General features: G+C 52.9%; 5 protein-coding genes across 5 annotated transcripts; 1 reads left to right on the top strand and 4 right to left on the bottom strand.

The window, feature by feature from the left end:
* Positions 1–1,967: 1,967 nt before the first annotated feature.
* Positions 1,968–3,891, top strand: DSM5745_02701 (CobW domain protein; the record flags this gene model as incomplete). Its single annotated transcript, XM_026744717.1, has 5 exons — positions 1,968–2,042; positions 2,110–2,198; positions 2,264–2,578; positions 2,647–3,096; positions 3,174–3,891. 5 exons carry the CDS (start codon positions 1,968–1,970, stop codon positions 3,889–3,891), a joined length of 1,647 nt encoding a protein of 548 aa, XP_026605583.1.
* A 375-nt stretch (positions 3,892–4,266) lies between these two features.
* On the bottom strand, positions 4,267–5,094 carry DSM5745_02702 (uncharacterized protein; the record flags this gene model as incomplete). The annotated part of the gene is made up of 1 exon (XM_026744718.1): positions 4,267–5,094. One exon carries the CDS (start codon positions 5,092–5,094, stop codon positions 4,267–4,269), a length of 828 nt encoding a protein of 275 aa, XP_026605584.1.
* A 1,265-nt stretch (positions 5,095–6,359) lies between these two features.
* DSM5745_02703 (uncharacterized protein) lies at positions 6,360–8,072 on the bottom strand (the record flags this gene model as incomplete). Its single annotated transcript, XM_026744719.1, has 2 exons — positions 6,360–7,961; positions 8,007–8,072. The coding sequence occupies 2 exons, from the start codon at positions 8,070–8,072 to the stop codon at positions 6,360–6,362; spliced, it is 1,668 nt and encodes a 555-aa protein (XP_026605585.1).
* A 1,183-nt stretch (positions 8,073–9,255) lies between these two features.
* DSM5745_02704 (uncharacterized protein) lies at positions 9,256–10,465 on the bottom strand (the record flags this gene model as incomplete). The annotated part of the gene is made up of 4 exons (XM_026744720.1): positions 9,256–9,441; positions 9,499–9,602; positions 9,725–10,045; positions 10,120–10,465. 4 exons carry the CDS (start codon positions 10,463–10,465, stop codon positions 9,256–9,258), a joined length of 957 nt encoding a protein of 318 aa, XP_026605586.1.
* Positions 10,466–11,289: 824 nt separating this feature from the next.
* DSM5745_02705 (bZIP transcription factor) lies at positions 11,290–12,347 on the bottom strand (the record flags this gene model as incomplete). The annotated part of the gene is made up of 2 exons (XM_026744721.1): positions 11,290–12,107; positions 12,176–12,347. 2 exons carry the CDS (start codon positions 12,345–12,347, stop codon positions 11,290–11,292), a joined length of 990 nt encoding a protein of 329 aa, XP_026605587.1.
* Between the last annotated feature and the right edge of the window lie 16 nt (positions 12,348–12,363).

The following is a 12,363-nucleotide window of genomic DNA, read 5'->3' on the forward strand; positions in this document are numbered from 1 at the left end:
GGCGAGGCCCAGATGTGGCGGCCTAGTCGTCAGTTTCGACTTCGACTTCGAGGCGTCGGGGCCGGATTCGCTTTCATTGTCCTGTTCGGACTTCGGATCCATGGATAGCCAGCGGGCGCACCAAATTGAGCTCCTTCGAATAGCCGGTAGGTCGCTTTGTCCGAAGTGCAGTAATGGTAAACACATGTGAAAGAAACGAAGTGTGCTTCGAGCCTCTATCTGTTGCTTGATGGTGGGTTCATCCCGCATCAAGTGGAGTGGTCCTCCGTACTCCAACCTCATGCACGTTTCTTATCCCCTCAAAATTCTCCTCTTGTTGCGCCTTTGCGAATGAATATTATATCAGTCGATATAGAATATTTGCTAGAGTCTAGGCTCATCCAGCCTGCGATACCCTGCTGCCTGGAAGAGCGGCTGGACTTCAGCCTTACCTACAAACTGAGGAGAGTTTGCCATCACACGACAGCCAACGCTCAAGACAGGGGGCGCATTGTCAGTACTGGGCGCCGACCATACTTTGTATGACATTCCAGCACGTGGGGAATGCTAAGCTCTTAGTGGATGCTTGGGGAGTTCAGCGATAAGCCACTCATCTTGGCATCTTGGGGTACCTCTCTTATCGTTAGGGCTCATGCATGTGCCAGTATGTTATAGCTTGATTGAAAATCAATGGTCTTGATGTCGCCATCCAGATAACATTACACTCTTGCGCCTAGCGCCAAGTCATCGTCAGGGTACCTAAAAGTACCTGCATGGTATCGCCACATTGAGAAATGCATAGTTAGGGTTCATGAGGCAAAGTCTTTAGAGAAGAGCGGATCAACAGCAACCTTGTACGTGACGACCAAGAATGCCCTGGTATTCTTTGGATAATACCGTATTGCGATGCAATTCTAGAATGACACTGGATCTCCCTTCTAGAGTCCTAAGCTTGTTTACTGCTTTTTGTCTGTTTTTTCGGTTCAGACTACACTATCTAGATCCATCAATCGTCCTTTGAGCGACAGATGAAAAATTGCCAGGTCGCTTGCTCAAGTCGCTGCAGGCGATGGGACATCTTATTCTCTGATGACACATATAGGTTGCCATATTTAACCCACTGCGTCGGCTCAGGTAGTGGTGGTTGGTACAAGCCTAGCAAATCCTGGGCCCAGGCCAAAATATATATATCGAGCTGATGCGCACTCAAGTTCGCGATGTTGCTGCGCTTTTCCAACTTTTCCAGGAGTCCGGAGAATCAAATAACCTACCGAGGCTGTTATACACTTCGAAGATACGTGAGAGAACTAATGGCCGTGGTGGTAAGAATAGGGGCACGCGAGCTGTCGCAGGGTCGCCCTCCCGTCGGTCGCATACTCAATCCCCGAAGAGCATTCATCCGAGTATGGCATGCTGGAGGCTTGCCTTCTATCAGGCAGCCTAACAAAAGAATAGCATAGCTTAGCACTCCCAGCCCCGGCTAGCTGGGTATGCGGTAGGCCGGGGTCGTTGAGGACTTAACCTTAGATACCCTATGGTGCTGCATATCAGCCCAGACATTCAAAATGCGGCTATTGGCCATATTTAAAATAGCTATTTGCATGTAGTGCAATCAATAATTAATCTATCGCGTCTAACGTTGGTAAACTGAGCAGCCAATAAGGAACGCTCTGATTCTCGTTATGCACCCGTAACCCTAACCGGGGACCCTGCGAGCACGGGGCCAAGTACCTTGGAGACCAGACCAACGAATCAGGTCGACGCGAATGTCAGAATTTGTGGCTCCCAGCTACACTGTGTACTATACGCCTCGTTGTAATCCGGTCATGGCGCGTAGGCGAGATACCTTGGGGGCATACTAGGGTTCGGCGTGCCAGCAAGGTAGCTGTATATAATGAGGGAGCATGCAAAGTAATCAAAAAGCTCGCACAATCCATTGACGAGAATCTCCAATAAGCCATCGTGGTTAATCTGCAGAATCAAGCAAGATGATAGCAAAGGACGAAGAGACGGCCGCCCCGGAAACTCGCCAGCTCCCTGTTACCCTGCTCTCGGGGTTCCTGGTACGCCGCCTCACCTCTGCCAAAATGATACCCAGTGAAAAGAACTAACAGCAGTGCTGCTGCACAGGGAAGCGGCAAAACAACCCTCCTCGAACACATCCTCAAATCCCCAGGTCACGGGCTGCGCATCGCCGTAATCGTCAACGACATGAGCTCGTACGCCACACACCCCCATACCCTCTTCCCAGTCAAAGTCCCCCGCTAACCCCTTCAACGTGCAGCCTCAACATCGACGCCGCCCTAATAACGCACCACAAAGTCTCCCAGACGAAAGAGAAGCTCATCCAGCTGCAGAACGGGTGTATCTGCTGCACACTGCGGGGCGATCTGCTAGCTGAACTCGCAAGGCTCACGAAGCAGAAGGAGGTCGATTATGTTGTCATCGAGAGCACGGGGATTAGCGAGCCGATGCAGGTGGCGGAGACGTTTACGGCGGAGTTTAGTAAGGCGATGGTGGAGGTTGAAGGGGGTGGGATGGCTGGGGTTGAGGGAGGGAGTGGACTGGACGAAGATGACCGGAGGGTGTTGGAGGAGATGTGTGTCCCCATTCCCATCCCCTTGTGTTGTTAACGATCCCATGCTGACTCGGGCTTCATGGGGGTAGAGCGCAAATCGGCGGCCTGCACACGCTCGCGCGCCTCGACACAACCGTCACCGTAATCGACACGTTCAATCTGCTCTCCAACTTCGACACAGCCGAGTTCCTGTCGGACCGGTACGGGTCGGACGCCATAATCCCCGAAGACGAGCGCACGATCTCCGACCTGATGGTCGACCAGATCGAGTTCGCGGATGTGCTGATCATGAACAAGGTCGAGACTGTTGAGCAGCAAACACTGGATAAGATCCGCCGGCTGGTGGGCATGTTGAATCCGGACGCGAAGCTTATTGAGACGAGTTACTCCAAGGTTGATGTCAAGGAGATTCTTGGGACGGGCCGGTTTGATTTCGTTAGGGCTGCGAGTGGGGCCGGGTGGTTGAGGAGTTTACATGAGATGAGTGTGTTGACGACCGGGGTGGGGAAGAGGGTTGCGCCTAGGCCGGAGACGTTGGAGTGTGTCTCTCATTTCTTTCTCGTGTTTTCCTTATCTTGGTTGGGATGTGAAATTGGTGATGCTAACATGGCGCTAGATACGGCATCAACAACTTCGTCTACACTGCGCGCCGACCGTTCCACCCGCGGAAACTGTTCTCGCTGATCCATGACAAGTTCATCCTGCTCCAGTCGCTGAACAGCCATGAGCATGGCGGTGACGACGACGACGACGACAACGAAGAGGAAGAGGGAGAAGAGGAAGAAGAGAACTCCTCCGAAGCCGGTACCCAAGACTCAGACTCCGACTCCGATTCCAACTCCAGCTCATCGGAGATATCAGAATTCACAATCAAAGACCAAGCCCAAATCCTATCCAACAAAAGAGCCAGCCCGTTCGGACCCATCCTCCGCTCAAAAGGCTTCTTCTGGCTCGCCACCCGCCCCGCGCACTTCGGCGAATGGAGCCAAGCGGGCTCAATGCTCACAGTGGGCTGCGGGGGCCCCTGGTTCGCAGAGGTCAGCGAGGCCATGTGGCCGGAGGACAAGGACGTGGCTGAGTCAATTCGTCGGGACTTTCAGGGTGAGTGGGGAGATCGGCGGCAGGAGTTGGTGTTTATTGGGGAGGGGCTGGATGTGCAGGCTGTGACGGAGTGTCTGGATGGGTGTTTGCTTGATGATGGGGATATGAAGAGGTGGGAGAAGATTATGAGGAGTAGGAGGCTGAGTAGGGGGGAGAAGGCGGAGCGGTTGGCGGGGTTGTGGGAGGATGGGTGGGAGGATTGGCCGGAGGTTGAGGAGGAGATGGAGATGTGATCCCAATACTCCTAGTCATCTACCTATCTTCCACAGTTTAAAAAGGACAACGGAACCCCCGGGACTCCATTAGCTTCACTCTACAACCACCTTCTGAAAGTACGAAGGTTATTTGTTATTAACTGAAGCGCGGTCGGGGCAGCATACCCTCCAGCTTCTTATACACAATATCCTACACCAACTTTCATAACAGCAAGTGCTCTATGTCGCGTACATCAACATCATAGAAGACTAAATTAAGATATTAAGTTACTTTAAAAAGAGTGGACATTCGCAATACATATTTCTCATTAAATATACCAAGGAAAGCAAAGACAAACACCAACAAAACAAACCGAAAATCAGAAACCCCAGAGGGAAGAGAAACCAACAATCTCACGACCTCCTCCTCACCCCCTTATCCAGCTCGGAATAATACGCGCGCAAAGCCGCAGCATCGCTGGACGGGAGCAGTCCCGCATGAATCCACCCCGAAGCAGAAGGCTCGGTCTGAACCTCGCAATCCTCGTCCTCTTCGCCCTCCTCGATAATGGCAGGCGGCGGTGCCCATGCCGCAGACCTCCAGTTGGGCATCCGCGTGCAGGGTTCCATTTCCATGTCTTCCATTTCCATCTCCATCTCCATGTCCATGTCCATTTTCATATTGATGGACACCTCTTCTTCTTCATCGCGATATCCATCTTCGTATTTATCCTCATTCTCATTCCCAATCCCAACCTCAATTTCAAATTCATCCTCATCCTGGTCCTCTGTTATAGACCAGAGTACGAACTGCAAGCCCGGGGCGAATTCCCCATCGTCATCTGGCGAGGTCAGGAGGATGCGCTCAGGCAGGACCAAAAGAGCCGATCCGTCTCGGCCCCGGTTCCGGCTTCCACCACCATCCAAGCTCAAGCTCAAGTTGGAAATCCAGCCTGACCCGTCCCCCTGCATTCCCATCTCGTCCGCCTCGTGGGGTGAGAAGTGCACCCAGTCCGCATCCGCGTCACCTTGCGAATATACGGGGTCAGGGGTACTGGTATCAGCCATTGCCATCGCCATCGACAATTTCTCGAGCCTGCGCCGCACGATGCAGAACGCGCAGGTGGTGGAGTCGCATTCCACACCTAGGAAGTAGGGGAGGACTTCAGATTTTTCGTCCTTTGTTTCTGCTTGCCGCGTACGGGGGCGGATGGTATGAGCTGTGGATGTAGTGTTAGACATTTTGAGTTGGTGAGATGTGTTGGGTTGGTCTGTGATGTAGAGATGTATGGATGGTACCTAGGTATGGTGGGTAGGTTTCTCACTCAACACAATTAGCGAGATATCTTTTTGAGGTTGAATACCAGGCGACTATGACATGCTTTATATATTAGTTCAATGCATTGTTTGTTAATGGGGTGAAGGCGCCACCGTGCCTTTGTACTCAAGAGCCATTGATAGTTGAATGGAATACTTGAATACAACAAAAACAAGGAAATTCCATTATTCCAATGGTCCACAAGCTGGATTGCTTCTATTGTGAACGAGACAAACAAGCATAAAACTGAATGGATTCCTTCACCGTGCTCCTTGTCCATGGTCCTCTTTCAATTACCATGGTATTGTACCCATGGACACCAAAGTCCAGAAATACAAAGAGCTTTCACAATAAGCGCAACTAGACCTAGCGGCACCGGTCAAAACGGACGCTGAACACATGGACTACGCGGCAGGCAAAGCGAGCATTGCCATTCATATTAACAGCAGAAATGCAGGATATGCAACAACATAAGGGAAACGGGACATCCACTGATTCTGGGCCGATGCGATTCTCCGCTGTTCGTATCTTCCAGTTTATACAGAGCAGAGTGCGTCCACACAGAGAATGTACAGGTCACTAAGACAGCTGGAGACGTGATTTGAGTACTGATGACCTAGGAACAAAAACCGCGCCGTTCAAACCTTTCCACCCCGGCTTGAACTGAAGGACTGGATAGGGCGAAACTGGACACCTGGACACGGACAGACAGATGGACCAGGATTCCAATGTTGCAGATAACTGACTCTTGGGCGACGATCATCCTTCTATACCGCTGTACCACACCCATAATCATAACGGCATCCGGTATGAGGAACAAGGGTTCAGTAACAGGTTTCGCACGGAACATGATTCCGATTGACCTTCAGGAATAGACTTCTTCATTGTGTCATTCGCTACTTACATGAAAAGCCTTTCCCATGGCAGCAGCTGGTTCTGCTTGGGGGTCTACCTAAATTGCCATCGATACCATCCACTGAAAAACAATTTTTTGCGGCTGATTAATTCTAAATCCATGGAATGCACCTTGGATGGTACCGGAGAAAGATGCACAGAACAGTCTCTAATTGTGTCTAATGTAGCTAGACATGTGATTTATGAACAATAAGAACGCCATCGCCCGCTTCCAACAAAATATCCGTATTCCATTCTAATAAACACAGTTTAAGACATGTACCCACCACATCCCTCAATCCTTACAAGCATGCTTACTCAACTTCCTCACCTTCCTCCCCCACTTATAAAACGCATACGGGACGGGGACCATCACCGTCGCCGCAATAGCCAGCATCGTGAGCGTCCACATCACGCCCATGGCCTGATACATGGGCATGCTAGCAATAAACATGCCACCCGACGCCAACGCGCGGAGAAAGTTCACAGCCGACAGCGCAGACGCCGTCCAGATGCCGTAGCACGAGGACAGATACTGGTAGCATGAGACGAAAACGAGCGAGAAGCCGAAGCCGAAGAGCGAGGAGCCGACTATGGGGCTCCAGTAGGAGATATCCGGGCGGGCGGTATACGCCATCCAGTAGAGTGAAATCGGGATGAAGGGGGCGCCGACCATGGCGTAGTAGAGCTGGCTTTCTGGGGGCGGGGAGACGTCCTCTGTTTTGATGAGCTCCTGGGAGTCGGAGTCGGAGTGGTTGCGGCGTTGGTCGTCGTTGTGCTCTTCCGCCATGGCGATGGCTTTTTCAAGGTCTCGGGCGTACAGCTTCTTTCCGTAGGGGATCAGGAAGCCTGAGGCGCAGTTGCCCGCGAGCATGCCGAGGAATGTAAGGCCTGTTTGCGCGTTGTCTAGCCCGTACGTATTGCTGAAGATGAAGGTGTATCCGCTCAGGGAGCTCAAGAGGATGATGTAGATGAGAGAGAGGTAAAAGGTGAAGAGCACGACGATGGGCTCGTACGCGGTTAGGACGAACGGGCGCCAGAGGCCATCGATGATTTTACGCCAGAGGGGCGGCTGAGCTTTGAATTGGGGGTTTTCGGGGACCTCCCACTTGTCCGTCCGTTTCCTGATGACGTGTGTTTTGGCTCGCTGGAGGAGGGGCCGGAAGGTCTCGGGGAGGATTAGGACGACCAGCAGAAGGAAGAAGCCGGTGACGGCGATGCTGATCCAGTCGTTCCACCGCCAGGATGCGTTGTTCCGGGCGAGATAGCCTCCGATGATTGGCGCGATCGGAGTCCCTATGAAGGAGACTATGGCAAAGACCGGGAAGACGTAGACTCGCTCGACGGGCGTCCACATATCGGAGATGGAGCCGCCAGCACAGACTAGCGGACTGGAACCCAGGAAGCCGGCTAGGAATCGGAAGACGAGTTGCTGGGCGAGGGTGTGCGAAATGCCTGAGAGTGCGAGGCAGCACATCATCAGGCCCATGGTGACGCTGAACACAAGATTCCGTCCGCATGTTTCGGAGAAGGGGCCGGTGACGAGGGAGCCGACAGCGAAGCCGAACAGGAACATGCCTAGGGGTTTAGCAGTGTCCACGATAAATGGAGAGATCTTACCAGTTGCACAGTTCTCAGCCTCCTGCGACACTTGAAAGTCCGCTGCTATGACGGTAACAAGCGATGCCTGGATCGCAGTCACCATCGCCACGACTCCGGAGATGCAGCAGACGATCAACGTTGCCATCCATTTGGTCGCGGTATTCCAACTGTGGGCGTCGATGCTGCCAACCTCATCATTAAAGTATAGCGAATTGATTTCCTCTTGCGTATGGTGTTCGTCGTACTTGTGGTGGACCTCCATCTGCTCGTGCTCGCAGGGGCGGCTAACGTCTTGCTGCGCCGGTTAGTTCAGCAGTGTCAGTAGCAGGTGTGGACGTACCCATTCCGGAACTAGTTCACGTTCGACGTCTTTCCAGATGCGCCGGTACTGAAACAAAACCCACATTATACTTGTCGCAGGCGGAAAGTCTCATCCTCTGCCTATGATGCATGGACGCGGTGTTGGAGTTGGCAGCGGTTGATAGGGAGAGGGCGAACTTTTAAGAGAATTCTGCATGACGTCGCGCCCGCATCAGTGGTCAGATGAACGCTCGAGGTTGAGACCCATAGCAGCCAGATCCGCTGCTTCCTAGGAGAAATGCTTGAAGTATACTGGGTCCAATCGCGGGGATCGCCAGTCGACGTTGCACCCGAGCGGGCGGGTGGGGAACGTGGGCCCGAACCTTATTCGGAAGAATCTTGCGATTGGCCATCAAGAAGATGACAAGTAGTTGAGCTAACGGTCAGGTCATTCTTTTAGTTGAACCCCTGGGCCATATCTTTTGGTCATGGTCATCGGCGAGAAGCGAAGAACAAAATGTCGGAGACGGAGCGTGCTTAGCGCCGAGGCCGACTGGTATAAGTATCTCGTGCATCTCCGTCGTTGCTTTAATGAAATTCGGATTCCTCAATACCACTTGCAAGCTCGACGGCCGGACAATAAGGTCGTCTGGAGAGTGTGCTCCGAGTATCTATTCGGGAATCGGCACAGAAAAGCTCAGAAATATGCAACTGATCAGCGGAGGATTAACGTGTCGACATAAACCTCAGATATTCCTTTGCTAGATGATGAAACCACCGAGTGTGCATTCCTCCGACTACCGCGATTTGAACTTTCCAACGCAGTAGAGAATCCGACGACTGTGACAGACATTTTCGCCCCTCTGGAGAACGATGAGCAAGTCCTCAGCATTGTACGCCGGACGCACCTGTAATAGACATCTTTGGTTTGATCCAGAAATCAGATTGCTATTGCCGCTGCCAGGGTGGGCTTGGAAGAACGGAAGTCTACTCGTCCACGTACTCAACGCAGATTCCAGACAAACATGCATAAATGAGTGATGCAAGGAGCTTAGGATACCTGATAGAGCAAGAAATGATAAAGAAACATGACTCCTTCACGCCAACTCCAATAAACTCCTGCTCCACCCGGTGCACAGAATCCCATACCTCCATCTTTGCTACAGCAATTCGCGAAAACAAACAAACAGTTTTGAAATGAAAAAACACGGAGCGCGCGCCGTCCACCAATCCTCAAAGTCCCCCCAGTTCTACGTACACCCAGGCCGGTGCAGATGTTCCCTCCCGACCTACATGCAGACCATCCGCCTCCAATCGAAGAACCCGCGAATCCTCGCAGCCAACCCCAAACCCGGGACCCTGGGCGCCTCATCCCTCGCCATACCAAAGACAAGGCGCCCAAAGAGACGCGAGATAGCAAAGAACTCGCGTCTATTAGTGGATGTCGGGGCGAAGGCAGGGCGCCATTCGGTCAACTGCCATCCCATACTTTAGTTAGTATTTGAACCTGGTAAAGGCGTCGAGGCACTCACGTTCCCCTTTGCGTCGAGCCTCATAAGAATAACGTATTCCTCATCTACCAAGGCGAAGCCGTACATGACAGCCTTCTTGAGTTTCTTCGTGCGGAGGAACGTTGCTATGGTCGAGTCCGAGACAAGGCGGTTAGCAAATGTAAGCTGAGAAAGGGTTGCGCAGTAGCGTCCCTCCTCGCAGAATTGAAACTAGGAAGTGCAGCAGCAGGGATCGGACCAAACATACCCATATGCGCAACACACTCGACCCTCGCATCCAGCCCCTGCGTGTTTTCCTCCGTCCCCGTGACAACCAAGCCCCGGCCCGTGCCCCTGCCTGCACTCTCACGCCAACACACAATGTCCGCCTGGCTCTCCACCTCCACTGGCTCACCACGACGCTTCAGGATGATGCCCAGGGTGCTCTCTGTTGCATAGGAGCACTGGTCATTGGGTTTCATCCCTTCGTCCACGCTCGCCGCCTCGTGGACCATGCCGTACATCAGGATAGCGGCGCGTTCGAGCTCGAGAACGGGGCTGTCGTCGGGGGCGAAGTCGAACTCGTGGTCTGGTGTTGGAATCAGAGTTATTACCATCCACTTTTGAATTCGGGGATCAGGGAGGGGAGGGGAGAGGAGGTACAGTATTCCTGCGGCAGATCGATGAGTTCTTCATCTGTGATGTCGACGATGGGTCCGGTGAATCGCTTTAGCTTGAAGAGGTCGACTAGATCGTCGATGGAGAGTTGTTCGGCTTTGGCTTCGGCTCCTTCTTGCTTCGCTGCTTTTATCCAGCCCTCTTCAGGCTCTTTCAAAGTGATCTCGCTCTCTGCGTTTAAATCGGCGTCGTCTTGTAGCTCCTTCCAACCTCCTTTCGCCCATTTACCGGGCTGGTTCTTTTCGTTTTGGGCCGGGGTCTTGTCGTTCGAGAAGGACAACCAGTTAAGGATGCTCCTTCCGCCGGATCGGAGGGTAGATAGGAACGCCATGTTGATTTCTCGTTAGTCAGTTGCTGGCGTCTCGACGCTGATAACGGCTGGAGGTGATGGAAGTGGAAGAAAACAATTTGAATGTGCGGCGGAAAAAGGGATTTCGCTCGGAAGACACTTCCTCGGACTTGATGGCCGGCGGGCTGCCATGAGTGGTGATATCAAGACAGCCCAGCGTTTCCTTCGACATCGCAATCTCTCGTTGGTGGACTTGTATTCCGTGATGTGATGAAGATGGTGCTGTGATTCGGTAAATACAACCCTGATATCAAGGCTTGTGGATGTGGATAGCCCTCTTAAGCATGCTATATTTCCAATCCAATCCGTTTCAATCCATTTCAGCTTCTCTAATGTGGTGTATCCGGAATATTGCCTCCGCTGTGCTGGTGCGTCTAAAGAAGCTAGAATACAAAGCTGGGAATGTGTTGTAAACAAATCCCAAAGAAAATAATAAGGAAAGTGCTGATTCTTTGGTTCCTTGACTATCACCGGAAAATGACGACGCCGGGGGCTCTCGAGTCGAGGCTCTAGAGCTATTTTTCCGCTGGATGGCAGACCGGGCAATCCATGGTATCCGGGCAGCTACCATAGGTTCCATCTCCATTAATATACAGCTCTTCGAAGTAGCGAAGATGGTCGAAGGTCCAAGGAAGCTTGAATAGAATGTCTGGAACAGGAGTCCTGGAAACAATAACCATACAGAGTAGGACCACACCTCTCCAAATACCCTAGGGCACCCAGGGCCATGGGACATGGTACAACCATACACCCTCGATAACGCATTGAAATCATATAGCATATCCGCATCCCTCCCATAACCCAACCTAAACACCTTCCACCACCACATCCCAAACACCCCTACCCCCCGACTTACTCCCCAGCACCCTCCCCCAATTAATCGCGCGTTCCCCCCTCCTCCTCCTCCAAACATTCGTTGAGACCAGCAACTCCTCACACCCGACCAGCAACCACCCCCACTTGCGCGCAAACGCCTCACTGACCTCCCAATTCCTTGGCTCCCAGCTCGCCCCCCACACAATGAGCGTCGCCTGCGTGTTCCGCGTATCCCAGAACGCCATGAGGTCGTGGCAGAGCTCGTCGTCGTCGAACAGCAGCCCGGCCGAGGCCGTGATCAGCGTATCGCGCATGGACGGGAACGGGAAGAAGTCGAGCCAGGGGTGGTGCGGGGTTGTTTTCTGGATGTGCGTGGGGCGCAGGGCGAGTGGGATTTTTTCGATGTTCAGGGTGAAGGGCCCTGTGGAAGAGGGGCCGTGCGGGTGCGTGAGGTTGAAGATGGACAGGCTGTCGTCGCAGTTCGTCCATTCGATTGTCATCCCGATGGCGCGGATATTTTCTCGTATTGCGCGGTGGACGTTGAGGCGTGTTAATCCGATTAGGTGGTCGAGGTCGGGCGAGTTGGTGATGTAGCTTTGGCGGAGGCGGGCTTCGAAGGCGCGCAGGTATTCTTGGGCGTTGGGGGGCGCGTGATCGCAGAGGGTGTCGATTGCTTTATTATCTTGGTGCTGGACTGTGTTGCTTGCTGTGTATACCGCGAGGGATATTGTTGAGGTGCCGGTGCCGGTACCGGTGCTGCTGCTGGCTGGGGATCCGGAGCCTCGTGCGGACGCTTTCCTCCGCTCGCCTGCAAACATTAGAAACCACCCGAATCAGCTCCTATAGAGCTGTGGCTGATGATAGGGACGAACGCACGCCACTTCCGCTGATTCTGCCGATTCTGCAACTTCCTCCTCTCGCGGCGATCGACGACGCCCGTCCAGTCATCGTCTGCGCTCCAGACGTGGACCTGCTGTGGCATGTGTGTCAGGGGAATCCCGACAGAGGTGGACCTATCATCAGCGGCAAAAGTAGTGAGTTCAGGCATTGTGGTGGTGGTTTGC

This window comes from Aspergillus mulundensis (assembly GCF_003369625.1).
Source record: "Aspergillus mulundensis strain DSM 5745 chromosome Unknown scaffold_2, whole genome shotgun sequence".
Lineage (NCBI taxonomy): Eukaryota > Fungi > Ascomycota > Eurotiomycetes > Eurotiales > Aspergillaceae > Aspergillus > Aspergillus mulundensis.